The 24,596-nt window shown below is 48.7% G+C and overlaps 9 protein-coding genes across 9 annotated transcripts; 6 read left to right on the top strand and 3 right to left on the bottom strand.

The window, feature by feature from the left end:
- Positions 1 to 167: 167 nt before the first annotated feature.
- FMAN_05009 (uncharacterized protein) lies at positions 168 to 2,859 on the top strand (the record flags this gene model as incomplete). The annotated part of the gene is made up of 7 exons (XM_041828215.1): positions 168 to 330; positions 378 to 452; positions 498 to 735; positions 784 to 936; positions 980 to 1,760; positions 1,852 to 2,779; positions 2,825 to 2,859. 7 exons carry the CDS (start codon positions 168 to 170, stop codon positions 2,857 to 2,859), a joined length of 2,373 nt encoding a protein of 790 aa, XP_041679100.1.
- A 663-nt stretch (positions 2,860 to 3,522) lies between these two features.
- Positions 3,523 to 4,320, bottom strand: FMAN_16065 (uncharacterized protein; the record flags this gene model as incomplete). The annotated part of the gene is made up of 3 exons (XM_041828214.1): positions 3,523 to 3,766; positions 3,926 to 4,238; positions 4,284 to 4,320. 3 exons carry the CDS (start codon positions 4,318 to 4,320, stop codon positions 3,523 to 3,525), a joined length of 594 nt encoding a protein of 197 aa, XP_041679099.1.
- A 596-nt stretch (positions 4,321 to 4,916) lies between these two features.
- Positions 4,917 to 6,266, bottom strand: FMAN_05010 (uncharacterized protein; the record flags this gene model as incomplete). Its single annotated transcript, XM_041828213.1, has 1 exon — positions 4,917 to 6,266. One exon carries the CDS (start codon positions 6,264 to 6,266, stop codon positions 4,917 to 4,919), a length of 1,350 nt encoding a protein of 449 aa, XP_041679098.1.
- A 1,974-nt stretch (positions 6,267 to 8,240) lies between these two features.
- On the top strand, positions 8,241 to 9,931 carry FMAN_05011 (uncharacterized protein; the record flags this gene model as incomplete). Its single annotated transcript, XM_041828212.1, has 5 exons — positions 8,241 to 8,497; positions 8,595 to 8,659; positions 8,712 to 9,597; positions 9,652 to 9,819; positions 9,871 to 9,931. The coding sequence occupies 5 exons, from the start codon at positions 8,241 to 8,243 to the stop codon at positions 9,929 to 9,931; spliced, it is 1,437 nt and encodes a 478-aa protein (XP_041679097.1).
- Positions 9,932 to 11,887: 1,956 nt separating this feature from the next.
- Positions 11,888 to 14,004, top strand: FMAN_05012 (uncharacterized protein; the record flags this gene model as incomplete). Its single annotated transcript, XM_041828211.1, has 3 exons — positions 11,888 to 12,064; positions 12,116 to 13,702; positions 13,777 to 14,004. The coding sequence occupies 3 exons, from the start codon at positions 11,888 to 11,890 to the stop codon at positions 14,002 to 14,004; spliced, it is 1,992 nt and encodes a 663-aa protein (XP_041679096.1).
- A 724-nt stretch (positions 14,005 to 14,728) lies between these two features.
- On the top strand, positions 14,729 to 16,743 carry FMAN_05013 (uncharacterized protein; the record flags this gene model as incomplete). Its single annotated transcript, XM_041828210.1, has 2 exons — positions 14,729 to 14,782; positions 14,842 to 16,743. 2 exons carry the CDS (start codon positions 14,729 to 14,731, stop codon positions 16,741 to 16,743), a joined length of 1,956 nt encoding a protein of 651 aa, XP_041679095.1.
- Positions 16,744 to 17,384: 641 nt separating this feature from the next.
- On the top strand, positions 17,385 to 19,096 carry FMAN_05014 (uncharacterized protein; the record flags this gene model as incomplete). The annotated part of the gene is made up of 4 exons (XM_041828208.1): positions 17,385 to 17,567; positions 17,619 to 18,134; positions 18,183 to 18,374; positions 18,425 to 19,096. The coding sequence occupies 4 exons, from the start codon at positions 17,385 to 17,387 to the stop codon at positions 19,094 to 19,096; spliced, it is 1,563 nt and encodes a 520-aa protein (XP_041679094.1).
- Positions 19,097 to 19,241: 145 nt separating this feature from the next.
- On the bottom strand, positions 19,242 to 22,394 carry FMAN_05015 (uncharacterized protein; the record flags this gene model as incomplete). Its single annotated transcript, XM_041828207.1, has 3 exons — positions 19,242 to 20,128; positions 20,184 to 20,373; positions 20,421 to 22,394. 3 exons carry the CDS (start codon positions 22,392 to 22,394, stop codon positions 19,242 to 19,244), a joined length of 3,051 nt encoding a protein of 1,016 aa, XP_041679093.1.
- A 268-nt stretch (positions 22,395 to 22,662) lies between these two features.
- On the top strand, positions 22,663 to 24,558 carry FMAN_05016 (uncharacterized protein; the record flags this gene model as incomplete). The annotated part of the gene is made up of 4 exons (XM_041828206.1): positions 22,663 to 22,711; positions 22,762 to 23,063; positions 23,118 to 23,652; positions 23,705 to 24,558. The coding sequence occupies 4 exons, from the start codon at positions 22,663 to 22,665 to the stop codon at positions 24,556 to 24,558; spliced, it is 1,740 nt and encodes a 579-aa protein (XP_041679092.1).
- Positions 24,559 to 24,596: the final 38 nt, after the last annotated feature.

The following is a 24,596-nucleotide window of genomic DNA, read 5'->3' as shown; positions in this document are numbered from 1 at the left end:
CGCGTCACTATCAAACAGTTTGAGTGAAACCAATGTAGTAAAAAACTGCCGATTCTTCAACCGATGTAATCTCATGCCTTATGTGACCGACATTTCTCTTCCCTTTCTCGGTTTCGTGAATCTCCGTTCAGCTTACCATCAACTCCAAGTTTGATCTCAAACGCAAGATGCCAGGTGAAGTGATCGATCGCCCCAACCCGGCTCCGCTGGACAGTCATCTTCCGGATGTGGCTCTGGAATTGGCACTCAAGGCACCAAAGAAGCAACTGGACAAGAAGATCGCCCAGTCGCTCAATGATTTCCAGCATGCGGCATGCTATATTGCAGGGTGTAAGTGAGGTCAATTAGTGCGGCGCATGTGGCTAACGCCAAGACAGCCATGATCTTCCTCAAAGACAACGTCTTACTTGAGAGGGACTTGAAGGCACAAGATATCAAGCCACGATTATTGGGTATGTAAGCATCGCTCACTTTGGTGCCTAGCTAATGCTTCAAAGGCCACTGGGGAACATGTCCAGGCATTATCCTCGTCTGGTCGCATCTCAACCTACTTATCCGCAATCACGATCTGGAGGTGATCTTTGTTATCGGACCCGGCCATGGAGCTCCTGCTGCTTTGGCCTCGCTGTGGTTGGAGGGATCTCTCGAGCGATTCTTCCCTCAGAAGTACGGTGTTAGCAAGGACGGCTTGCGCAACCTTATTACCGGATTCTCGGTTCCTGGAGGTTTTCCTAGGTGAGATAAGTGTTGAACGTTCAGATAAGGCCAAGCTAACCAGTTCAGTCACATCAACTCCGAAACTCCGGGTTCCATCCACGAGGGTGGTGAGCTAGGCTACTCCCTAGCTGTTTCATTTGGTGCCGTCATGGACAACCCAGACTTGATTGTCACTTGTCTTGTTGGAGATGGTGAAGCCGAAAGTGGTCCCACCGCAGCGTAAGTAATTTGCATCTTTTCATGGCATTCACTAACTGTTTAGTGCTTGGCACTCCATCAAGTACATTGACCCCGCCGAGTCTGGAGCAGTTATTCCCATTCTGCATGTCAATGGCTTCAAGATCAGTGAAAGAACCATTTATGGATGCATGGACAACAAGGAACTCTCCAGTTTGTTCGCCGGGTATGGATACCAGCCAACCATCGTGGAGACTCTCGAAGAGATCGACAGCGAGCTTTCTGGTGCTTTGGAGTGGGCTGTCAGCGAGATCAAGAAGATCCAAAAGGCAGCTCGAGATGGAAAGCCCATTGTCAAGCCACGTTGGCCCATGATTGTTCTTCGAACACCCAAGGGCTGGACAGGTCCCAAAAAGGTTGACGGCGAGTTCATTGAAGGCTCATTCCACTCTCATCAGATCCCTGTTCCCAACGCCAGCAAGGATGAGGAGCACCTCAAGATTCTCCAAGACTGGCTCAAGACCTACGATACTGCCCATCTACTCAAGGACGGAAAGCCTGCTGACAGTATCTTGGAGATCATCCCTCAAAAGGATGAAAAGAGACTTGGACAGCTCAAGAAGACATACGACCCTTATCAGCAACTGCAGGTTCCTGACTGGAAGAGCTTTGCGGTGGAGAAGGCTTCACAAAACAGCTGCATGAAGCAAACTGGCAATTTCCTGAACCAGGTCATCAAGGAGAACCCCAAGAGCTTCCGTATCTTCTCTCCTGATGAACTGGAAAGCAACAAGCTCAGTGCGGTATTTGAGAACACAGGCCGAAACTTCCAATGGGATGAGTTCTCTCGCGCACAGGGTGGCAGAGTAATTGAGATCCTCTCTGAGCATTGCTGTCAGGGGTGGATGCAGGCAAGTATTCCGGGCTGAAGTCAGCGATTATTCTAACAGATACCAGGGCTATACACTCACTGGTCGAACGGCACTGTTCCCCAGTTACGAATCTTTCCTCGGCATCATCCATACCATGATGGTGCAGTACTCCAAGTTCAACAAGATCGCGCGCGAGACCAACTGGCGAGGCGACCTCAGCTCAATCAACTATATCGAAACCAGCACTTGGGCTCGTCAAGAACATAATGGGTTCTCTCACCAGAATCCATCCTTCATCGGCTCCGTCCTCAACCTGAAGGCTGAGGCCGCACGTGTGTATCTACCTCCCGATGCCAACTGCTTCCTTAGCACCATCCACCATTGTCTGAAATCCAAGAACTACGTCAACCTTATGATCGGCTCGAAGCAGCCCACCGGTGTCTTCTTGTCTCCTGATGAGGCTGCTGAGCACTGTCGAAAGGGAGCAAGCATCTGGGAGTTTGCCTCAATTGACAGTGGCAAGGAGCCCGACGTTGTGATCGCTGGCATTGGTGTTGAGGTTACCTTCGAGGTTGTCAAGGCGGCTGAGATCCTTCGCGCCTGGATCCCTGAGCTTCGAGTCCGAGTCGTCAACGTCACGGATCTCATGGTTCTGGCCGCTGAATCCCGTCACCCGCACGCACTCAGCCGCGCTGACTTCCTTGATATGTTCACGGAGGACAAGGCTGTATGCTTCAACTACCACGGATATGCCGCTGAGCTCCAGGGCCTTCTCTTTGGACGCCCTGGTCTGCACCGCATGACAGTGGAGGGATACAAAGAGGAGGGTAGTACTACTACACCATTTGACATGATGCTTCTCAACTGGGTCAGCCGATTTGACGTTGCTAAGCGTGCTCTCAAGGGCGCAGCCGAGTCAAACGATAAGATCAAGGCCAAGCTTGACGAGACGCTCAAGAAGATTGACGACAGAGTTGCGGAGGTCAAGAAGTATATTCAGGACGAGGGCAAAGGTAAGTAAACTCCATACACAAAAGTTCATCGCTAACAAATGACAGATCCTGAGGACTTGTATGATATGCCTAAATTTTGAGATGTTTTTTAGGGGATTTAATGGGGTAATTAAATATCTGGAAGTAATATGGAGAGACAAGTGAATGACATGACGATATGCAAGCTTTGCCCGATGTTCCGTGATTGCTTCAACACGAGACCATTAAGATCATTGCTTCAGAGAACTGTGGTATGAAAAACAGGTCAACAGATATTGATAAATTTCTTCGTCATTTTGAGTCTTAGCACGATGACAGGATGTGGTCTCTCCCGAAAAGTTGAACTAATGTCCCAACTTTTGACTCGATGGTCATGGCTGGCAGTGACAAGGATGCGAACCGGGTTCAACGTCGTCTAGACTCTAAAGCCAGGCCAATCAAAACGCTCAAATTGACGCCTCAAGCACGATTCAGGCAATTCTCGATCTCGGCCGGAGATAACATGGGGACGACAAAAACACAGTTGCTAAGAAATCATGGAAGCAATATCTTTCCCCTGCGCCATAGACCTTGTCTCATTCTTATACTTCTCAATAGGCACTCCGAGTCACGGAACAGCTTGCTAAATATGTACGGCAAATTGGATTTCAGTGCGATCGTACGCTTTCTTTACGCTATTCTCCTTTGACTCCTTTCTCTCCCACGTATGATAGTCACGGTCAAGTATACACGATACAGCAAGCGCTAGCATGAGATGCAGCCCATCACAAAGCAATAAACGCCCATGCGTCCTCATACAAACTCTCCCTCTCTTTCTCCTCCTTGTCCTCCTTGTCCCCCTTCTCACCGCCCGAATCGGTCGTCCTCGCCTTTTTAACTGTGGAGTCAAGCATGGAAGGATTCTGCTCCTCTGTTTCCTTTCCCTCGGGGGATGGCTGATCCTTTTCGAGGTCGGAAAAGTAATCCAAATAACGTTTTCGTAAAGCCGCCTTTTTGAATTCCGATGTCCTATAAAGGATTGTCAGTGGCGTTTACTAATAGTGTACCAAGTAACAACTAGGCTTGACGAAGAAGTATCGCAGCTGAAGTGGGAAGCAGGCATCCGTACGAGATGCATCAAGCGATAAGTCAAAGTGGTAAGAAATCTAGGTGAAGAATATCTCTTACATTTCACTGTACTTCCCCAACCAGACCTTCTCGACCGTTCCCCTTTCTTTCATGATTCTTGTTGCCTCCTGCAACTCCGTCATAATGTAGTTACTGTCATCGGTTTTTCTCAGCTGTGTGAGAGTTTTGACGCCCGCTGTGGCATGATAATATCCAATCTCGGGGATTTCGGCCAGTTTCATGTGCAAGCGTGCGGCATGGTAGGGATTAAGGCCTTCCTCCTTGACTAGGGCTTTGGCCGCCTTCAATACTTCGATCGGAGGGCCCTCGCGTTCGAGACGGATATATTGCATGTACCGATCATACAACTCCGCTGACTTCTGTTAGTCTGCAGACTTCTCCCGAAACGCGCACCTACCTTGGCGAGCTGTTGGCATGGGGACTGGGGTTTTCATGGTTAATACGAAGATGGGGATATTGTTTAGAGCTGTGGTAATGATGAAAGAATAGTGGTGATTGTGATGAAGCTTGTGATGGAGAAGTAGATCATCTCAGACCGATTGTGGTTAAAAGTCGAGAAACATGAAAGTGCCTTCCTCTACTCTTTGCACATGTCAAGTGCCGGGCAAGAAGCAGTTGACGATGGGAAACCAAGGACATTCTCTTTTGGGAGGAGCTACCTAAGCATGGCACCCCAGCATGATTACAGTACCTCGGTAGCTTTCTCAGAGTTCGCACGTTTTGGCCAAAACATTTAGCATTCGTTACATTCCCCGTTACTGTAGTTTTTCGTGATCCTCACTGAGTATGTTACAATGTCATGAGCTACCCTACAATGGATGAAATATCTTACTGCGTATTAACCAACCCCTGCGCAACCAGGTTCATTACCTACTGGTAGATAAAGGCAAAAATAGGTACATAGGAAATGTGTTCCATTTGGAGAAACAATAATAAAGGAAGAGCAAACAGTTTGTGTGGGTCGTTTACGTTGCTTGTTTCCTTTTTGAATGGCTCTCTGCCCAGAGTGTGCAATGCCAACCTCGCTCCTTCAAGGACACCAACGCTCCACGACAACTCCCTGAACACGTTCCAACACATCAAAATCAAGACCCTCTTGACGAAAAGCGACAATAATCATGTCAAAGTCTCGCTCAAGAGCCTCCGCAGTCCATTCGGCTTCATCAAGTCTTGGAATCCGAGGAACAGCGTTTTGCGACACAAGAGGATCAGCCCAAGCAACATCGACCTTGCTCGTTTCGACCAAACGCCTCGCCAACTCGAGGCCAGGGGAGTTGGCGAGATGCGACTGCCCGCGCTTGAAGCCAACTCCAACCACAAGGACGCGTGGTCGCAGACCGTTCCTGTCAACGCTGTAGAGACGCGTCACAGCGCGTTGTGCGATTTCGGAAGGACGGTCGCGCATCTTCTCAGACGCTGCTCGCAGGAGAGGGAATTTGCTGTTGGAAAGCAGATACCATGGATTGACTGGAATGCAATGACCACCAACACCAAGGCCTGGTGAGAACGGGAGGTAGCCAAATGGTTTGGTGGCAGCTGCGCGACACACTTCATACGGATCGATGTCATGAGTACCACAGGCATCCGCCATCTCGTTAGCGTAGGCAATGCAGACCATACGCTGACAATTCTCATACAGCTTCATCATCTCGGCAACTTCAGGCTTCGACACTGGCACAACGTGATCGAAACTCTTCGAGTAGAGCCTCATAATAGCATCGAGCGACCCCGGCACCACGTCGTCAAGTCCAGACACAATCTTCGGTATGGAGTGAGCTGGTGGCTCTGTGCGACCAGGGTCAACACGTTCAGGAGACATGCCCGCAAAGAACCCACGCTCTTTTGCAAGAGGGCCAAGAAGAGCGCGCGTCATTCCCACTGCCACCGAACTCTCCACGACGACCACAGCGCCATGACGACCGTAGAGCTTGACCACGCCCAGAGCACTCCGGAGGTATGAGGAGTCGATTGTTTTGTGATCTATCAGAAGGGTCGGTACTGAGATGAGGAAGTGGGTAACTTCAGCAAGATCTGAAGGCTTGCATGTGAACTTGGCACGACTGCCGACATGTTGCTTCCGAGTCAATTGTTGAGTTCGAGCTTCTGATACATCGTATCCAAGCACATCATGATTCTTTGAGAAAACGTCGACTAGATGCTCGCCGACATAGCCAACCCCTATGACAGCAACGAGCGGCTCAGCAGTTGCATCAATGGGTTTGGTCAGCACGTCGAAGACATCTTCTGCCTCTGAAATCTCACTTGGAGGGGTGATGTCGTAGTATTCTCGACTGGAAATGTTCCACGACTTGGTTTCTGGCTCATGACGAACAAAAGGAAGCCCCTGAACAAGGAGGCTCTCAGCAAGAATTTGAGCCATGGTGGTAACGATCGACAATTAACGAGTGAATGGGGAGAAGTGGAAAAAGATGCAGAGAAATCATTGGGGTTCGAAAGGAGCATATGTATCATCAATGGACGACTATGGGCTCGTATCGAGCGATCCATCGAGACCTCTGGCTTCACAATGCGACCGATGAATCGAGGACTTTTCCTTTCCGTTTCAATTCAACGGCTATACCGTGCGGCGTCAGGCCTCAGTAGCCGGAACTTTCTAACACGATACTCCGAGCCTCGAGTGGAAACTTGGCCTGCGACATGAACTGCCCCTGAATAGCTTGCCGCAAGAATGCATCTGGCCACGCAATATCTTTGCACCAACCAAGATGCGATTGTCAAGTCACAAAGACTGAAACTAGCAACAGCCACTCCGCTATCCCAACTCGAGGAAACTTGCGAGGGCCAATACAGCCTCACCGATGCCTTGGATGATCCCCTGTATCCTATGCAGGAGTCAACTAGCCTGGAAGCACTGCATCCATTTCAGCTGACGTGCCTGAATTAACATCCTAGCTCAGTCAAATTGTTGTACAGGATGACGAGGGCATGTCAAGGTTGAAGATTAGTCGATTGTCATTTCATTTCGCGAATACCTTTCCAGGTAGGCATATGACATATGACAGCACATAGGGCAGTGGTTGATCTATTGAACAGCTTGTTGGCTCAATGGATGGTTCTCTTTCTTTCTCGCGACTACATGGTTGCTGAAACTATTGTGATGAGGATATGATTGAGGGGATGAAGCCTCAACTCAAGCTTGCGGGCTGTTGAGCATCGTCTCCGATGCCAAGACGGCTTCATAGTCATCCATGAGATTATTAATGCGTTTGACGAGAAAAGTTCAGTTTCTTGAGGATGATTGCATATGAGATGCTGGCAGGATATTCACTGTGATACGGTGAAGGACAATATTAGGAGCAGATCTTCAGTGTGGGTCAGAAACCTCTCGTCAACCTGACAGCGGAATACGGAACAGCCTTGAACATGGCAAGGCTATCTCGCCGAAATGTTGACATGGCTTGCTGAAGTTGAGCTGAGTGATGTTACACAAGCTGACGGAACACGTCAGTTTCTTCCCGACGGGCATTAAGCTCACTGTCCCTGTTTCGTGTCTCAGTGGCGGATCATATTTTTATCACGACAAGGGTGCGAACATACAAGCGTCTTCAAATCGGCAGCCAACCTTCTGAACTATTCTTGACTTTGTGTAACGATACACGAGAGACATTTAAATGGGACGAATACGAGTATATGCGCCAAGAAAAACTCGGATAATCCGACTGGAGGACGCTGCAAAAGCAAGGATAGCTGCAGGCGACTCGCGTTTTTGGGTGTCTGGGGAAAGTTTCCTCCATGGCCTTGAGGCTGATAGCAGATCCCAGGTACTACCAGTTCTTGTCAGCGAATCAACATAATCAAGAGCCAACTCATCAATATTGGTGTCGATGAGAATATTGAAAACCTGAAGAAGCAACCAAGACTTGCTGCCTGGTGTGGCATCAATGGGTCTATATGCAAGTCGAATATTCTTCACATTGTCAAATCAGAGCACCATCGACATGCAATTTCCCGAAAACAAAGCAATAAATCAGAGACAGTGGCCTCACCTGATGATGGCTGGCTTGTTGGGGATGGCTTATATTGATCTCAACGTGGATCCTCATTGACCATTAGGTGACCTGGTATGAGGCCTAGGCTGCCGGGCCAGTACATTCAACTCGGCTGACGGTCTCTCGTGTTCAAGGTGCAGAATATGGGCGTTCAAACCCTCTTAATTTCAAGTTGGATGTTTACCTCGCTCAGGAGCTGCAGTTACGCGTGCCCCACGTAGATAAACTCTCTCAAGGCTTCATACAACTACCCATCGGCCGCTCGCATTGCCACTCGTTCAACTCATCATTTTTCATTTCTTCGTTCCAAGTATATTGCTTCCGTTTCATTACTCTCGCTCAAAATGAAAGCCAGCCTTCCCGTCACCCTTGCTTCCCTGTTGCTCCATGCAGGGACTGTTCTGTCTGGACCAGTCTTTGCAGCCGATGATCTTTTGTCATTGCGCAATTCGAAGTTGAGGAAACGTGCCGAGTGTGGTCTTGGGATTGGTTCGTGCAATCCTGGATCCTGTTGTTCAGAGAGTGGCTTCTGCGGAACAACCGGAGACTTTTGTGGTGGTTCTGCTTGCCAGCTCGAGTACAGTGATTCGTGTGATACTTTGTAAGTGCTATCCGAAGCTTGGGAACCACAGACGAGATCTTGTATCGTCCAAGTCCTCGTACTGCAGTAACGGACATGAAGCTGACATGGAGACCAGTTTCGGGCCTCGTGGAAGCAGCACGGAAGGGATATCTCGACCACAGCTTGGCAATGTCCCGTATGGTATGTCTCTGCATCAATTCCAATGGCCATATGCATTATTAGATGCTTACAGCAGAAACAGGCACTGTCATCACAACTTGCACTACACCCGGTGTGATTGCTCTGACATTCGATGATGGCCCTCTCGACTACACCAATGACCTCTTGGATCTTCTGGATGAAAGAGATGTCCAGGCCACTTTCTTTGTGGCCGGTAACAACAGGGCCAAGGGACATATAGATGACTCGTCCAACCCATGGCCCGCTGTGATGAGACGCATGTACTCTGCAGGCCATCACATTGCCAGCCACACTTGGACTCATCGCAATCTCAACGAGGTCAACAGCACTATCCGAAGATCTGAGATGATCTACAATGAGATGGCCTTCCGAAATCTCTTTGGTTGGATTCCGACCTACATGCGGGCGCCATACCTCGAGTGCAACGCCGCATCTGGTTGCCTTGATGAGATGTCCGAACTTGGATATCATGTTGTGGACCAGAACATAGACACAAAGGACTACGAAAACGATAGCCCTGCTTTGATCCAAATCTCCAAGGATCGCTATTCTGCTGGAGTCTCGTCAAACTCGGACAGCAACCAGTATATTGTTCTGGCACATGATGTCCACGATCAGACTGTTCATAATTTGACTGCTTTCATGATCGATACTGCTCAAGATCTCGGATACAGGCTTGTGACTGTCGGAGAATGCCTTGGTGACCCTCGGGAGAACTGGTACCGAACAGTTTCCCGAGGCCGAGATGTCACATCGACAGAGTCGGCTACCCCTACCCGAACTGTCCCTCCTACCAACGTGTCGGTGACAAAAAACACTGCTACGTCTACTGCTACTGGTGGTCTTGTAATTTCCCCAAACCAGCAATGCGGTGGTAACACAGGCTATACTTGTCAGGGGTCAGCCTTCGGAAGCTGCTGTTCCTGGTATGGCTACTGGTACGTCTTCCCCTCTCTATTCGTAAAGATTTCAAGCGTGCTAACATTATCCAGTGGATCGAGCGAAAGCTACTGTGGTACAGGCTGTGATGCAGACTTTGGGTCCTGTACGCCTTCCGGAAGTGACATTCACGACACCACCAACGGTCTTTGTGGTCCAGGTGTCAGGGCATCATGCGGAAACTACGGTGACAAGACCTGCTGCTCTCAGTACGGGTTCTGGTAAGACCCCCTCCAAGACCAAGATAACAGATGTAACTGACATGTACACAGCGGTAACAGTGCTGCTCACTGCGGAGCTGGTTGCCAGGGGGGCTTTGGAGAGTGCAACTGAGGTGAATTTATCCATCAACATGATGTTAATGTTGTGACTCAGACGGGAGAGGCTTGCGGAGAGGGTAAGACAGTGATGACTGTCGGGATATTCTTGTTTACTTTCTTGTATCCTCCCAGGATCATTAATTGTCCACGTGTGGACCTCTTTAGCTGGTATTTGGACTTAATTGGAATTGATTGACCGCAATTCTGCAATAAATCTTGCTGAGTTAATCTATCTTACATGCTTTCAGCTGAACAGAGCTGCATGGAACTTTTTCCTGGATCAATTTTTACTCTTGCTGAAATTACGAGTCTGATGTCTCACGACATCAAACGTGCATTTAAACATGCAGAGCCTCCTGAAATAGAATCCCATGCAGCTAGTCTGGGACTATATCCGCTGTATCACCACAAGAAACGCGTCACGGCCTCAGCTTGACCTGCATATCCCAGATGTCAGCTCCTATTGGATAAGCCTAACTTGCAAACGGCCAACCAACGCACCGTGATCAGCGTGGGGTTCCGCATCCCGAGTGTTACACAACATCTCGGGATGCTACTGGACGTAAGCAGTTACGCAACGGGGATATCTTGTCAGTGGCCGGGATATGCTGGTAGGATATTGGGAGAAAACTGGGATGTGCCGGGATACGTTTGTAGATACTAGGGTGAAGGACTGGGCAATCGGGTTGCGGAGATGGTCTCGGTGAATCTTGCATATTGCGTGCTGAGTTAGCTGGCAAGAGTGTGGCTGCATATAATGGTGCTTTTGTATAATGCGTTTGTTTGGTGGCGTGGATGGGTGGGCTACTGCAGGTCCGGCCGTGTCTGTTCGGGTTGGGCCGTGGACTTAAGTTTAAGCTTGAAGCGGGATCTTGATATCCCACTGCAGGTGTTGTGGGAGAAGGTTCTGGATGGTGTTGAGGTATGCTGTGCCTCCAACTTGGGAGGTTGTTGTGATGGCACTGCGGAACTCTTTGGTTTACCAACAATCCCCTGATTCCATTATCTTCTCCTCACAATAGTATCCGCAACTGGCTCTAAGGGTTGAGTTGTCACATATCCTGTCAAGCTGAGAGCCTCGTATTCTGCCATCTAGATCTTCCTCCCCTCTGCAAAGACCCGAAATACTAGATACATATACCCTGTTCCTTGCGGTGACATGCCAATGCATCGAGGCCACTCTGATATTGAATCTCAACAAGTCAAAGATCCACGCATCGAGATTCCACAGGCCTCATCCCGAAATAATCGCCCCATACGGTTCGGGTGAGATTCACGGTGACACAACAAACCCTATTGCCAACACTCAAGTCCTCTCCCGCTGCCTTGGCTGCATACCGACCAAGCAGATGCGTTATCCAACTCAGCAGACCATGTCGAAAATAGCCCACGGGCCGAGCTGATATCCAAGGATCTTGCGCGTCCTCCCCGTTGATCACTTCAGCACCGCAGGCATATGCGAGGTCTCCATTTCAGGACTATTACTTTTTCCAATTTTTGTAAAACTTGGGTTTCCCGTGATGGAAGCATTGGTCAGCGGAGATCTCGCGCCCCCTCCTCCTCTCGTGTGCTGTCGTGTTAGGCTCGTGAGGACCAACGGTGAGGCTGGACGGCAGTGTGAGGCCTTTGTAATATTTGGTGTTTGGGGACTAGTGCCTTTGTGATGGGGAGATCTTACTATAGCTCCAATGTCCCCCAGCCTAGAAAGTGGTTTCTTGTTCGATAGGAGATATACTAATCACTCGCTTTTGGGTTCTGTTGGAAGGGTGTTCTTTCACCAGGTCTTTGACCTTGTCACTCGCTTTTGTCTCTCGTTACTCTTGTTGGTTTTGTCTACAAACCCAGTTCCAGGTTTGCAATTAGCATTCCATAGAAGTGTAAGTATTCTAACGTTAGAGCTTGTACCCTATACATGTGCTAAACTCTCTGGTCGACAGCTCCCAATCGAACGTGCAAGTCAACAATCGCAATGGGCAGCCTTTTACCTCCAGGTTCCGCCAGGGAGTCATCATCTTCGGAGACAGGTAATCCAATATCGTTCAACAAAGGAAAGATGCCTGCTCTGCCGTATGGTGGTGGCCCTGGTCCTTCAACATCCCACGGCCAGATCCCCCTTAGGCCAAGCGGAACAATCTCCAGAGACTCAGTAAGTCGCCTTCAACATATGGCTCTTTAGGTTTATCCTAACAGACTATAGTCCGTTATTAGAGGTATCAACGGCCGCTTCCACCCAGGCGCCCAAACCCCAATGTCGGGCGTAACTCACGCCTCATGGCTCACCAACAACGGCAACGAATCGAACCTTTCTTTTACATCGTCCATCATGCAAGAAGAAGCAAAACTCCGCTGGGACTCAGACGAAGAACTCAAAAAGATGTCCAAGAGCATGCTTCGTCTTCAGAAATGGAGTCTCATCATCGGTCTCGCCTCCATCAACGGCGCCCTCATCTACGTTGGTTGGAAGTACTACCAGGTGTACTACTTCTTCCTCGTTCTCTTGAGCTCCAACACAGTTCTTCAATCATTTATGTGTATCTGCATTATTCTGCATTGGTTTATTACGCATGTTCTTTTGGGATGGTGGAAGAGGGAGGAGAATGTCCCTGCTGAGCCGGAAAAGATGGTGCTGCTTCTGCCGTGCTATAATGAGACGTATCAGGAGTTGACGAGATCTCTTGATTCGCTTATTGCGCAGAAGAATATCGACAATCATCCTCGTGTCATCTTCATCGTCGTTGATGGAAATGTTCGAGGTCCGGGCATGGAGAAGACTACGCAGGATTATCTCCTCCAAGACATCCTCGAGCCCGGTCCCTCTCGAACCTTCGAAAATGGATACCGTGCTCGAGACGGGTTATTCATGCCTGTCAAGACACAAACTGGTTTCTACAAGGGCATTCCGTACGTATTCGTCGGAAAGCGGTACAACCAGGGCAAACGCGATAGTCTCTGCTTCGCGCGCTCTCTTATTTACCACTTCAAGCAACGCTCTGAAAATATCGTCACCATGTTCAACAATGAGCTCTTTGAATACATCGGCAACAACTTCATCAACGCTGGTCTTGATGACATCACTTACCTCTGTGGTATGGATGCTGATACTGTGTTTGATGAATACTGTATCTGGGAGATGATCAAGGAGATCCGCAAGAACCCAAAGCTCGTTGGTGTATGTGGTCATGTCTGCGTTGATTTTGATGGTCGCAATTGGGGATACTGGTCTTTGTATCAGTCTGTTGAGTATTCCCAAACTCAAGGCCTTCGACGTATGTTTCAGTCTCGCATCACAGGAAAAGTCAATTGTCTTCCTGGATGCTGTCAGCTCATTCGTGTTGATGAAGCTACCTTTGGCGATGCTGTTCTTCGTGAGCGCTTTGGATACTGTCCCAAGCCAAATGATATCATGACACAGCATATCATGGGTAATTACTCTGAAGACAGTATCCACGCCTCCATCATCTTCAGTCTCTTCCCGGGCAAACAAACCGCCCAAGCCCTCCGCGCCAAAGCCATGACAATCGTTCCCCAAGACTGGAAAGTGTTCCTCTCGCAGCGCAAGCGTTGGGCTCTGGGTAGTATCTCCAACGAATTTGTCATGATCTTCCGCCCCGGCATCATCCTCATTGAGCGTCTGCAGAGTCTCATCGCCGTCATTACTTGGGCAATCACCCCTTTCATCATCGCCGCCTTCGTCGAACTCCTCATCGTCTTCGCCAAACGAGGCAGTGAAGTGATGCAAGACCCCGTGTTTCTCGGTCTCATCTGCGTGCTATTCTTCCGCTATGTAAGTCACACTCTAGACTACCCCTGCAGCAAATCTCACGCCAAGAAAGCTTGGCTAACGTCCGTCATTTGCAGCTTTACTCTTTTTGCATTGGCTTCTGGCTGCCTCGCAACAACCTCGAGCGCGCGCAGTATTTCGCAGGCTATGTCATGCATCTCTTCACGTCGCCTTTTATGAACATTATTATTCTGGTTTACTCTCTGTTTCACTCTGACGACTTCAAATGGGGTAAGACGCGTGAAGTTGTCAGGGGTGTAAACGAGAAGGATGGTGATGATGTTGGTGGTCGGGGTACACACTGAGGCTGGTAAATACCTCTACATTTATCTTCTACATATTTTCTTGAGTGCTAGGTGTTGTTTGATACGATATTGAGGGTGTTGAAAATAGACTGGAGTATACGGACCGGTCATCATTCTAATGTATATTTCTTGTTACAAAAGGATCAAAATATTGCATTTTCAGATACGGAGGAACCAATGACTACAGAGATCTTAGTCTTGACTTGTTGTGGCGCAATGATGAGACTCGAGACTACCACGTGCTGTTAAGTTGCATTAGTTGACTGTTGACGCCAGCGAATTGGGGATGCCAAGATAAGCCCATCCGATATCCGACAGTTTGGTCGCTGTCACAGATGTAAAGCCAAGATTCGAGAGGCTAACTTTACCATTCAGGGTATCTCGACACGCCATGACCAACTTAACGCGCAACAATCAGTTATCAAGATCCTATCTGAGTGTCCTCATGATCACCGCATTCCTATCAGCAAGATAGACAACCCCGCCCGTCCCGTAGATAGCACCAGGGACTTTTTATCTTGTTTGGGTATAGCCTCATTCTCGCGAGCTACGCCGATCTCCATCGCCAACGGTTCCCCTCCTATTGGCTCCTCGGTACCTGCCAGGATGCGAAATCCGGGGGTGGATTCGCGCCAAGAGCAGCTGGTCAACAGCTCTTTTACGTAGGTAGCAAACCTCGTGGAGCTTTTCTCATCTTAGCTTTTTCCCTCATGTAATGGCAATTATGAAAGGTCAAGCAAAGTCCCGCTCTGGCTGCAGGGCCTGCAAGAGCAAAAGGGTAAGAATATCCGGAGCAGCTTACCCTATTCTCACTAATGCTGTGTGTGTGATCTGTAGCTCAAGTGTGACGAGAGCAAGCCTAGCTGTAATAATTGTATTGCGAGGAAGATTGCTTGTCCGGGGTATCAGCAAACTCTCAAGTGGTCCACCAAATATGAGCGGCGAAAGGACAAGACGAGTGATCCTCCTGGTTTCAACCAACTCATCTTTGCTGCGTCTGAGTCTGTTCAACGTCGTGGTTCTGATGTGACGGTATCTCCACCTCAGAGCAGACGGTCCTCTACCACTTCGCAACAAACTTCAAGTCCTGCTACAGTGCCATCGGTTCCTGCGTTTTTACCTAACGACTCAAGCCCTGTATGTCAAGAAGACAAGGACATTAAGAGTACTATCAGTGCAGCTGTCAGTGGTGGCCAGCCATGCAACACTTCTCGAAGGCGCTCAACATTAACATCACCTAACGTCGCGGATAATACGACGTCTTCAAACAGCATGCCTCTCATACTACTCCCCCAAGACCCAACGCCGAAGACCCCCGAAGAATCCGAAGACCAAGCCATCGCTCTCTACAGACGACGCTCATCATGTTATAAAGCAATGAATACTCCAACAACCATCTCTGAACCGTCAACATTCCTAATCGAGCTCTGGTTCAAATCTGTCTGCGGCTCATGGGCAGCATACGACTCCCCGACCAATCCTTTCCGGCGGTTAGGATCCTCCCTTTGGGGTTCCTCAAGGCCATTATTCTACTCTCTTCAGAGCATGGCAGCTGCTTCTCTCACACGACGACAACCTCAGATCCAAGAAATCGCTGCATCGGCCCCACGAATGGCGACCGAGGCTATAATCCAGGAGCTCAAAGATCTCTTCGCGTCGCCGAATAGTGTCACTACAATACCTCACGCGCTTATCATATCACTCTTCTGCTTGAGCTCATCGCTTTGCTGGATGGACCATAAACAGCTTGGTCTGCAATATCTACGCCACGTGCGCGTAATACTAGCCCTACTCGAAATGCGATCCGAGCACCTCTCCAAACAAGACCAAAGTCTAGTCGGCTTTTTCAAAGAATGTCTTATTTACGAAGAATCAGTCCGCAGCATCGTGACAAGCACCAAAGATGACATCAGCACGCTCACAGAATGGACGCCAGCGACGTATCCACCATACGACTTTGTTCTTCATCCGTGGACAGGTGTTCCGCCCAAGATAATTGCTTTGTTTGGAAAGTCAATGTCGCTGTGTCGCCGATCGCGGGATACTTGGCGAAATTGCACTGCGCCGACGTATGAGGTTATGTGGCAGACAATGATCGACATTAACGAAGCGCAAATCCTCGAAGAGACGCTCTTGTCCGTGCAAGTGCCGAAGCTCATTAGCGACGCGGCAGATGCTTATACGAACAAGGGCCAGATCAATCTCGATTTGCACCACGCTGCAGAGGTCTTTCGACTCTGTTCACTATTGCAGCTGTACCAAACATTTCCAGATCTTGTGTCGAGAAGACTTCCCGAGAGGATCAACGGGAGTGTAACACAAGTTACATGGCCCACGTCACTCGCCCTTCACATCACAGGCCTCTTATCCAACATCCCTGCCTCGTCGATCCGATGTCTGCAACCCTTGCTGTGTCTCGGAGTCGGCTCAGGATTGCGGTGTAAGACGGTATGCGCTGAGGAAAAGCCACCGCAATTAGAGCTCCTAGACGCCACCGCAGACGAGTGCTCGCTGACTGAAGAATCTAACCACAAGCATTTTACAGACGTCAACTTGGCGCGTGAGTTTATCGTCGAGAGACTGAAAGGGTTTGGCAATGGTCCAGCTGCTGGGCCGATCGTTGTGCTGCGGGAGTTACTGCAAGCAGTGTGGTCGTATTATGATTGTGAAACAGTGCCGGGGTCTATTCATTGGCTTGATGTGATGGATGATTTAAAGTACGAGACTGTATTTGGTTAGATTTGAGGCCAAACGTAGCTCTATGTTTAATTGCTTAGTTCGATACCAATTCGATACCCAGTCTAAACAAGTCTATTCTTTTACTCTTAGACTCCATCCTCAGGCAGTAGAACTCAGACTCAGATCATGTCCCCAACCACCGGCACATCATCCAAGATCCCTGTGATGGTCAATCGAACTTCCCGTCTTGGCAGCCACATTCCGTTCAGCTGCGCCCACCATCAGAGACACGGTTACACTAACAAACACTCCTCGCAGGGTTGATTTGATACTGGGATTTCTTATCTTGTCACCGACACGGACCATTCCTTATCAGGGTTGAGTTACCGTGCAGAAACCCAGCGGATTGGTCTGCGCGCGGGGTAAACCAGCGCCCGTGATAGCTACACCACACTAACACCTTCTAGGCAAAAATGTCCCGGCTAGAATTGGAATCTGGGGAAGGGGGGGATGCTCGTGATATCACCGTGTTAGTAGGCGTCACAGAAGGTTTAATTTCTTGATAAGGGTGTGTGAGTGAGTGTGTGTCTGGTTTATAATACAATGCTACCGCCGCACGTTTTATGTCAACGTCAACACCAACTTCAATTCTGCCTGTTCCATCATATCATATCTAATTGCTATTTGTTATTATCGTCGATATGAATAACGCGGAGAAAGGTGTATCAGAAAAGGGGAGTGATCATGAGCAGGCAAAGAACTATGATCATGCTGTTGGCGACGCCGGCGATGCTGCGGACCTGACGGCCCTTGGGTACAAGCCCGAACTCAAGCGTAACCGATCAATGTTTACACTTCTTTTCCAATCATTAGCAATCGCTGCTGTAAGTCTCCCATGACCCCTTTCCGTTGTCTCATTTGCTAATTAGTGGTAGATCCCCTATGGCTTCGGCGCACCGCTCATCAACTCCGTCTACGGCGGTGGTCAACTAACCATGTTTCTCGGCTGGATCATCGTCTGCATTCTCGACGAGTGCATCGCCATCTCACTAGGCGAACTCGCTGCTCGATGGCCTACATCAGCTGGTCCCTACTACTGGTCTTTCCAGATCGCGTCGCCAAAGTACAGAACTGTCCTGTCTTTCATCACCGGCTGGACATGGCTTGTTGGAAACTGGACTATCACGTTATCCGTCAACTTTGGCTTTGCTTCGCTTCTCGCCGGAGGCATTAGCATCTTCCTGCCAGATTACGACTGGCAGCCGTGGAAGCTCGTGTTGATCTTCTACGGGCTTTGTGTGTTTACCTTCTTCATCGTCGCGTTTGGCAACAAATTCCTTCCTACCGTGGATACGTTCTGTGCAGCTTTTACTGCTATTACTATCTTCGTCGTTTGTGTCTGTTTGTCGACCAAGGCCGATAAGGGCAGACATTCGGCAAGCTACACGCTCGTAAGTACGGAAGTTCCCGATCATTCACTTTTTTACTAACTTGCCAAGGGAAATTTTGATCCCAATTTATCAGGCTGGGGAAACTTTGGTTTCTGGATCGGTGCTTTGCCATCAGCTTATACGTTCTCCGCTATCGGCATGATCACTTCCATGGCTGAAGAATGCGGCGACGTTACAGTCAAGCTCCCAAGAGCTCTCGCCCTTTGCGTCCCCGTCGGCGGCATTGCAGGCTTGTTCTTCGTAAGTCACAGCTAATCTTCCTCTCACATCAATCTACTAACAATCACCAGATCATCCCTATCTGCGCAACCCTCCCCCCTCTAGAAGAACTCCTTGCCGCACCCCTAGGCCAGGTCCTCCCCATGATCTTCTACCAGGTAATGGGCTCCCAAGCCGGCGGAATCGCCCTTACAGCACTGGTCCTCATCATCACACTGTTCTGCTCCATCTCCATCACTGTCGCCGCCTCCCGAACAACATGGGCTTTTGCACGCGACGAAGCTATTCCCCTCTCGAGAGTCTGGTCCAAAGTCAGCAAGCGTCACGAAACACCCATCATGGCTCTCCTCCTCACGACTATCATTGAGATGCTTCTAGGTCTCATCTACCTCGGCTCAAGCTCTGCCTTTAACGCTTTCATCGCCGTCGGTGTCATTGGTCTCGCTAGCTCGTATGGCATTCCAATCTTACTATCCCTGCTCACCAATAGAGCTGGAGTCAACACAGCGCCTTGGACTTTTGGCAAGCAGATCGGGTGGGTTATTAACATCTTCGCTCTGGCCTGGATTTGCTTTGAGATGGTCTTGTTCTGTATGCCTGTTGCTATCCCTGTCAATGCTGTCACGATGAACTACGCCGTCGTTGTGTTCTTTGGCTTTATGGCGATCTCGGCGGTTTGGTATGTTGTGCATGCTAGACATGTGTATAAGGGACCACCAGAATCCGATGGTCTCCACAAGTAGGACGGAAGTTTTTGGGATCGTTTCTCATTTTTGAACAGACATCGTCCCCTCTTATCTTGTATATACTTAACGTTATCATCAATCATAATGTCAACCCAATCATTTAAAACGCCCCATCTATAAAAACGTGTCTCCTTATGTGTGTTCATCGGATTTGATCAGCCCTCGCAAGATACTCCGGTGTATACCGTCCACTTTCTCCCCTGCCACTAAACTCCTCCATATCACCCTCCTGAACATCAGCCAAATACCTATCAAACTTATCCGCGACATCAATCGCCCTCTTCAAATGCGCAAACGTCATCTTCTTCCTCTTGTACTTGGCCAACTGTCGCCCCGTCGTGATCGAGTTCCTAATTTGCCGTCCATTCATAGGATACTTTGCTAACTCTTCCAGGTACAACTCAATATCATCAAAGTCGATACTTTCTTCCTCGCCTAAACTCTTCAACCTCACCAGGAAGTTCTTCCAGATCTGTAATCGCTGGTAGTCCTTCAACTTCTCATACCGTAGAGCTAGCTGGATACGTGATTTGAAGGCCTCGTCAAATGTCCCAACGCGATTAGTCGTTAAGATCAGAATACCTTCATAGTACTCCAGAGCTCGAAGGAATACAGACACTAGCGCATTCCTCTTCAAATCTTGTAAAGTTCGCTGTTCGAGAAAAACTTCTGCTTCATCAAGAAGAACAACGCAGTCCCAAACCTTGCCTAGATGAAACACAGATTCGAGATACTTCTCCACGTCTGCAGGCTCAGTACCAATGTCTCCGCACGTAACTGGATATAAAGGCTTCTTGGCGATTTCTGCTACAGACTCAGCTGTAAACGTCTTACCTGTTCCTGGGGACCCGTGCAGGAGCATGATGAGACCGCTGCCTTTGCTTTCGATAAGATCTGTGTTTTTCTCCGCATCGAGCTGGTTGGTCACTAGAGCTAGGACAAGCTCCTTCATGGCTTCGTCTGCGACAAGGCTTTTGAAAGCCTCCTTGTTCCAACTGACGTCTCGGATTCGGTCGACCTCGAGATCAACTGCATATCAATGAGTATATCAAGTATAGCGAACGGTTCCAAGAGAGCTGCTTACCCCATTTCTTACGTCGCAGGTCAAATCCCGGGATCAACTTAGGGAATAGGTAAATCTCTGGTTCCTCAGGCTCGCTTCCATCCTTTGGGAGGTTGGGCTTTCGACCTGATATATAGCCTTCTTGTCTCATGTAGCTGCTTCCTGGATGGAGTTCCTTGTAGGTGTCAAAGTCCACCATAAACCGTTGTCCCTATTGGGTTTCAGCACAACGTGTCAGCTTGGGTGAGGCCTACTTACCGCTTGTATTCTATCAGAATCACTGCCTTCATATGAGATGAGCGTTTTTTCTCGCAGCTTCCAAAACCTCTTGCCTCGCTGCCGTAATATTTCTTTTACCCTGGGCTTTGCATATGACAATGGGATAACGTTGAGATCCGTGATGTTGATTTCCCCACCTCTGTACTTGGGTGGGAATTCAATGAAGAGCTCCTTATCAACTGCAAAGAACTTTCCTGCATATCCGTAAGAGCGCGTTTCCACAATCCACGTGTGCGTGCCCTGTTTCTCTTGTTCTTTATCTGAATCATCCGATTTCTTCTTCTGCTTATGAGGAGCCGGTCGAGTGGTAGCAACACGTCCACTGTATCTGCCGTTCTTGTCTGCGACGAGCGTATCTCCTGGGCGGATTAGGAACTCAATGGAGTCACTAGAGACTTTTCCTCTCTTAAATTGGTCGTCAATCTGGTCATAAAGTGGTGCAAAGTTACTTTCGATCCATTCAACGAGAAGTCCAACCAGTTGAGCGTGTCTCTCTGATAGTGCCTCCATCTTGAAGCCCGTTCGGCAGTGATACCACCAGAGGTGAGGGTCCTGCAAGCTGCCCATCTCGTAAACATACGGAAAGTCGTCGCTCATTGAAGGGAAAAGTTCAAATAAGGCCTCGACTGCCTCAACCATTTCTTCCGTCACTAGAACGACATCTTGGCTGGCTGGTTCTGGTTCAGGAAGCGGTTGCTTTGCTCTCTTGGCAGCATTTACTGCGTCGTATTGATAGTCCACGGAATAATATTTGTAAACGATGAGTGATGCGCCTTGTTCTTCAGCGTAGTCACCAGGGTCTGTGATGGGGAATCGACCTCTGAGGTCGACATCGTCGCCAAAAACTACCCATTCAGGAGGAGAAAGATAGACTGTCCGACTTCTTTCGTCGACACTATCGTCGTCCAGCTCGACTCTTTCTAAACAATAGAAGAGCTGAACTTTGGCAGGCAAGTCCATGGGACCAGTTGAGATATTGTCTGCATCTTCTCGAAGGGTGGTGTTCTCTTCTTCCAACTCCTCAACACGCTGGATTAGTGCCTGCAATGTGTTCTCATCGACTAGAATCTGATGGGAAGAAATTTCCTCTCCAGTAACGTCGGCAAAGTCATGAGATCCCTCCTCCTGTATTTCAGAATGTCCATGAGCCTCAGTTGTCTTTCCCATATTTGTTGACCGACTTTCATGCTGAAGCTCGGTAGCGCTTGTAGGCACGGAATTTGGCTCCGAAGGCCTTGACTGCGCTTCTGATTGCTCCTTGTTGGCCTTGGTAAAGGTCGGGATGCGATAGCCTCGAGTTGGGCCAGAGGATCTCCAAGTGGCTGGCGGGGGAACCGGGGGTGGTAAGTTGTGGTTGAAGTTATTGATATTGATGCCAGCATTGGCACCGTTTGGCATGATAGGTCCATTATCTATCGCTGCAAGTTTATCTCTGTTGCTAGCTCCTATGGCGTCCTCAGAGATGGTGTAATGTGTCTGAGCGGGCTTGATGACAGGTGGCATAGGTGACTGTGGAGGCGCCTGAATTGTCTGTGGATAACCCGGAGGAGGAGGCGGAGGAGGAGGGTTAGGATTGACCCATTCAGTTTCTATGAAATCTCTCGGTGGAACAGGAATAGGAGAACGATCAATGACAGGAGGTGGAGGAGGTGGAGGAAGTGGCCTCGCTTGCCCTTGATTGCGGGGAGTCCTGGGAACGACCATGAGAGGAGGTGGCGGAGGTATTCTTCCTTTTGGGGCCTTTCGAGGATTACTTATTCTAGTATTTGACGGGGCAGGTCGAGGTCTCTGAGGTAGCGCCAACATTGAGGGTTTCGCAAACAAATGTCCCTCTCTTCTTAGAAGTCGACTGAGCTGCTGATGAATGTCCTCTTCTTCGCTATCGTCCTTATCATCTGCCTTGTCCTTCTTGTTCTTTGGAGCAGGCGATACGCTTCTTGTTGGTGAGTCCATGTTCACTATTGCCTTAAGAAATACCGATTATGAGATGAAATGAGGAGGTGTTGAGGTGAAAATGAATCAGGCTGAGGAGTTGAATGTCAGCCGCAAAGCGCCTGACAGGGGTATATGCATGAAGCTGCAGGTCGTCATCTTGATTATTCCTCGTGATTGCTCAGCCTCCAGCGCCTCCTCTCTTCTTCCGTTGTTGGCCTAGACTCGAGTTCAAATACCCTTCGAAAAGGGATGCATATTGGGACACATCTCAATATCCTCTATCGTGATGTCCGTCGACCTGGTCTTTCAGCCATGGTACAAGGGCGATGATGCGAGTAAGCAACCACTAGCCAATGAAACACTTCATACAAGCTTACTCTGTCAGATAAAGCGGATATAGCGCAAGAGGCCTTCAAGTCGGTTAAGAAACACTTTGAACTGAGCAATTCATTGAGTAGTGATGAGAAGGCTCTTTTGGGGAAGAAGTCGTCGTTACAAGACGTTGAAAAGGCAGTCAGTGACGCTTTCGCAAAATACGAAGCTAAGAGCGAAGCCTCCAAAACACGTAAATGGCTGCTGAGGGCTTCTGAATCAATATGCCATTATGGCCAAGTGCTCGATGTCTTTGTTCAGCATCATCCTGAGTACGTCTCCTTGGCCTGGGGACTGATGAAGGTGATGTTTATCGTAAGTCGGCTTAATCTCTGCACTCAACTCTGATATCTCACCATTGCATACTAGAGCGTAGTCAATCACGGCGAGAAACTCAAATTATTATCAAAATCTCTCTTCGAGGTGGCACAGCGTCTTCCACGCATTGAACATTTATCCGCTCTGTATCCGACCAAGAACATGAAGACAGCCATTGAAAGCCTCTATTCTTGCATCATGGAGTTTTTACTCATTGCTCACTCCTGGTGTAACGAGTCAAAGTTCAAACACATCTACCACAGCTTCACAAGACCACACGAGTTGAGATACAGCGATCTGTTACAGAGGATAGAAACTTGCACGGGCAACATCAACGAACTTGCAACTGTGGGATCACAGACTGAGCTTCGAGTTATGCACGACACTCAGTCATCAAAACTCAACGAAATCATCTTAAGTTTACAGACTAGTGAGAAGACTAGGCAAGTACAAATAGATGGCCTCAATTGCGCTATCTCAAGATTGGAGATATCGAGTCGAGACCATGATAGGAAGCTCGACTTGATCATGCAGTGGCTAGAGGCTTCTGGGTTGACAATTAACGACTTGTTGACAAAGATAGAGAGTATGCTACATTCAAAAATGAGTGCAAGGTCTTTTTACTAACGTGTATCAAGCTTTCCACTCTATTCAGACAAGTGCGCAGCTGGATACCAACCAAAGGCTCTCTTCTCTGCAATTATCCCAAGCATTGGCAACCTTCTCTCAGAGCCTTGAGAACCCTAAGTCTTTATACAAACACCATTTGTTCCTCAGGAACCGGAGGGCTTCTGGGAGAGGAGCAACAGTAACTACCAACGAGTTCTGGCTGTCCCCAAAACTCGCAAGATGGTCCTCATGCCCAAATTCCTCTCTCACAATCATCAGAGGCAGCTTCACGACCCGTTGGGCAATCCAGGACTTCGCTATAGATATCATACAAGCAGTCACCATGATGAACATACCAGCTATCTGGGTACTGGGCAGTGCAAACAAGACGAGCCCCAATGCGAAGCTGAGTCCGGCCGATTTGGTGAGATACCTAACCTACCAAGCACTACAAATTGAGGGAACAGTTACAACAGAAAAGCAGATGTCACTGAGACATTCGCAACTCGAGGAGGCTAAAACTAGCCAAGACTGGCTTGCACTCTTTAAGCTAATCATGCAAGACTTGGGAGGGCAGATCTATATCATCATTGATCTTGCGACTGTGAGCTCTGGTCCCAAAGGATCTGGTCAAGCCAACTTGATCTCCCAACTGAACGAAATGCTGGAAGACCTGAGTAACAAGAAACTACACAAGGGATCACGAACCAAGGTGAAGATTATATTGCTCGTCTACGACTATAATTGGATGAGCTTGATCCCGAGGGAAATATATGATCGCCTTGTCCCAGTCAAGATATCGGGAACTAAAGGATTACAAGGAAAAAGAATGCGGACAGCCGTTGATACACGAATCCTACCGAGACAGAGAGATTTACATTAGGTAGATATACGCCTCGCCCGTAATATTTGGTATATCCC

Source organism: Fusarium mangiferae (assembly GCF_900044065.1).
Source record: "Fusarium mangiferae strain MRC7560 genome assembly, contig: FMAN_scaffold003, whole genome shotgun sequence".
Lineage (NCBI taxonomy): Eukaryota > Fungi > Ascomycota > Sordariomycetes > Hypocreales > Nectriaceae > Fusarium > Fusarium mangiferae.
Note: the sequence above shows the minus strand (reverse complement) of the source record. Positions and strands in the feature narration are given on the sequence as shown.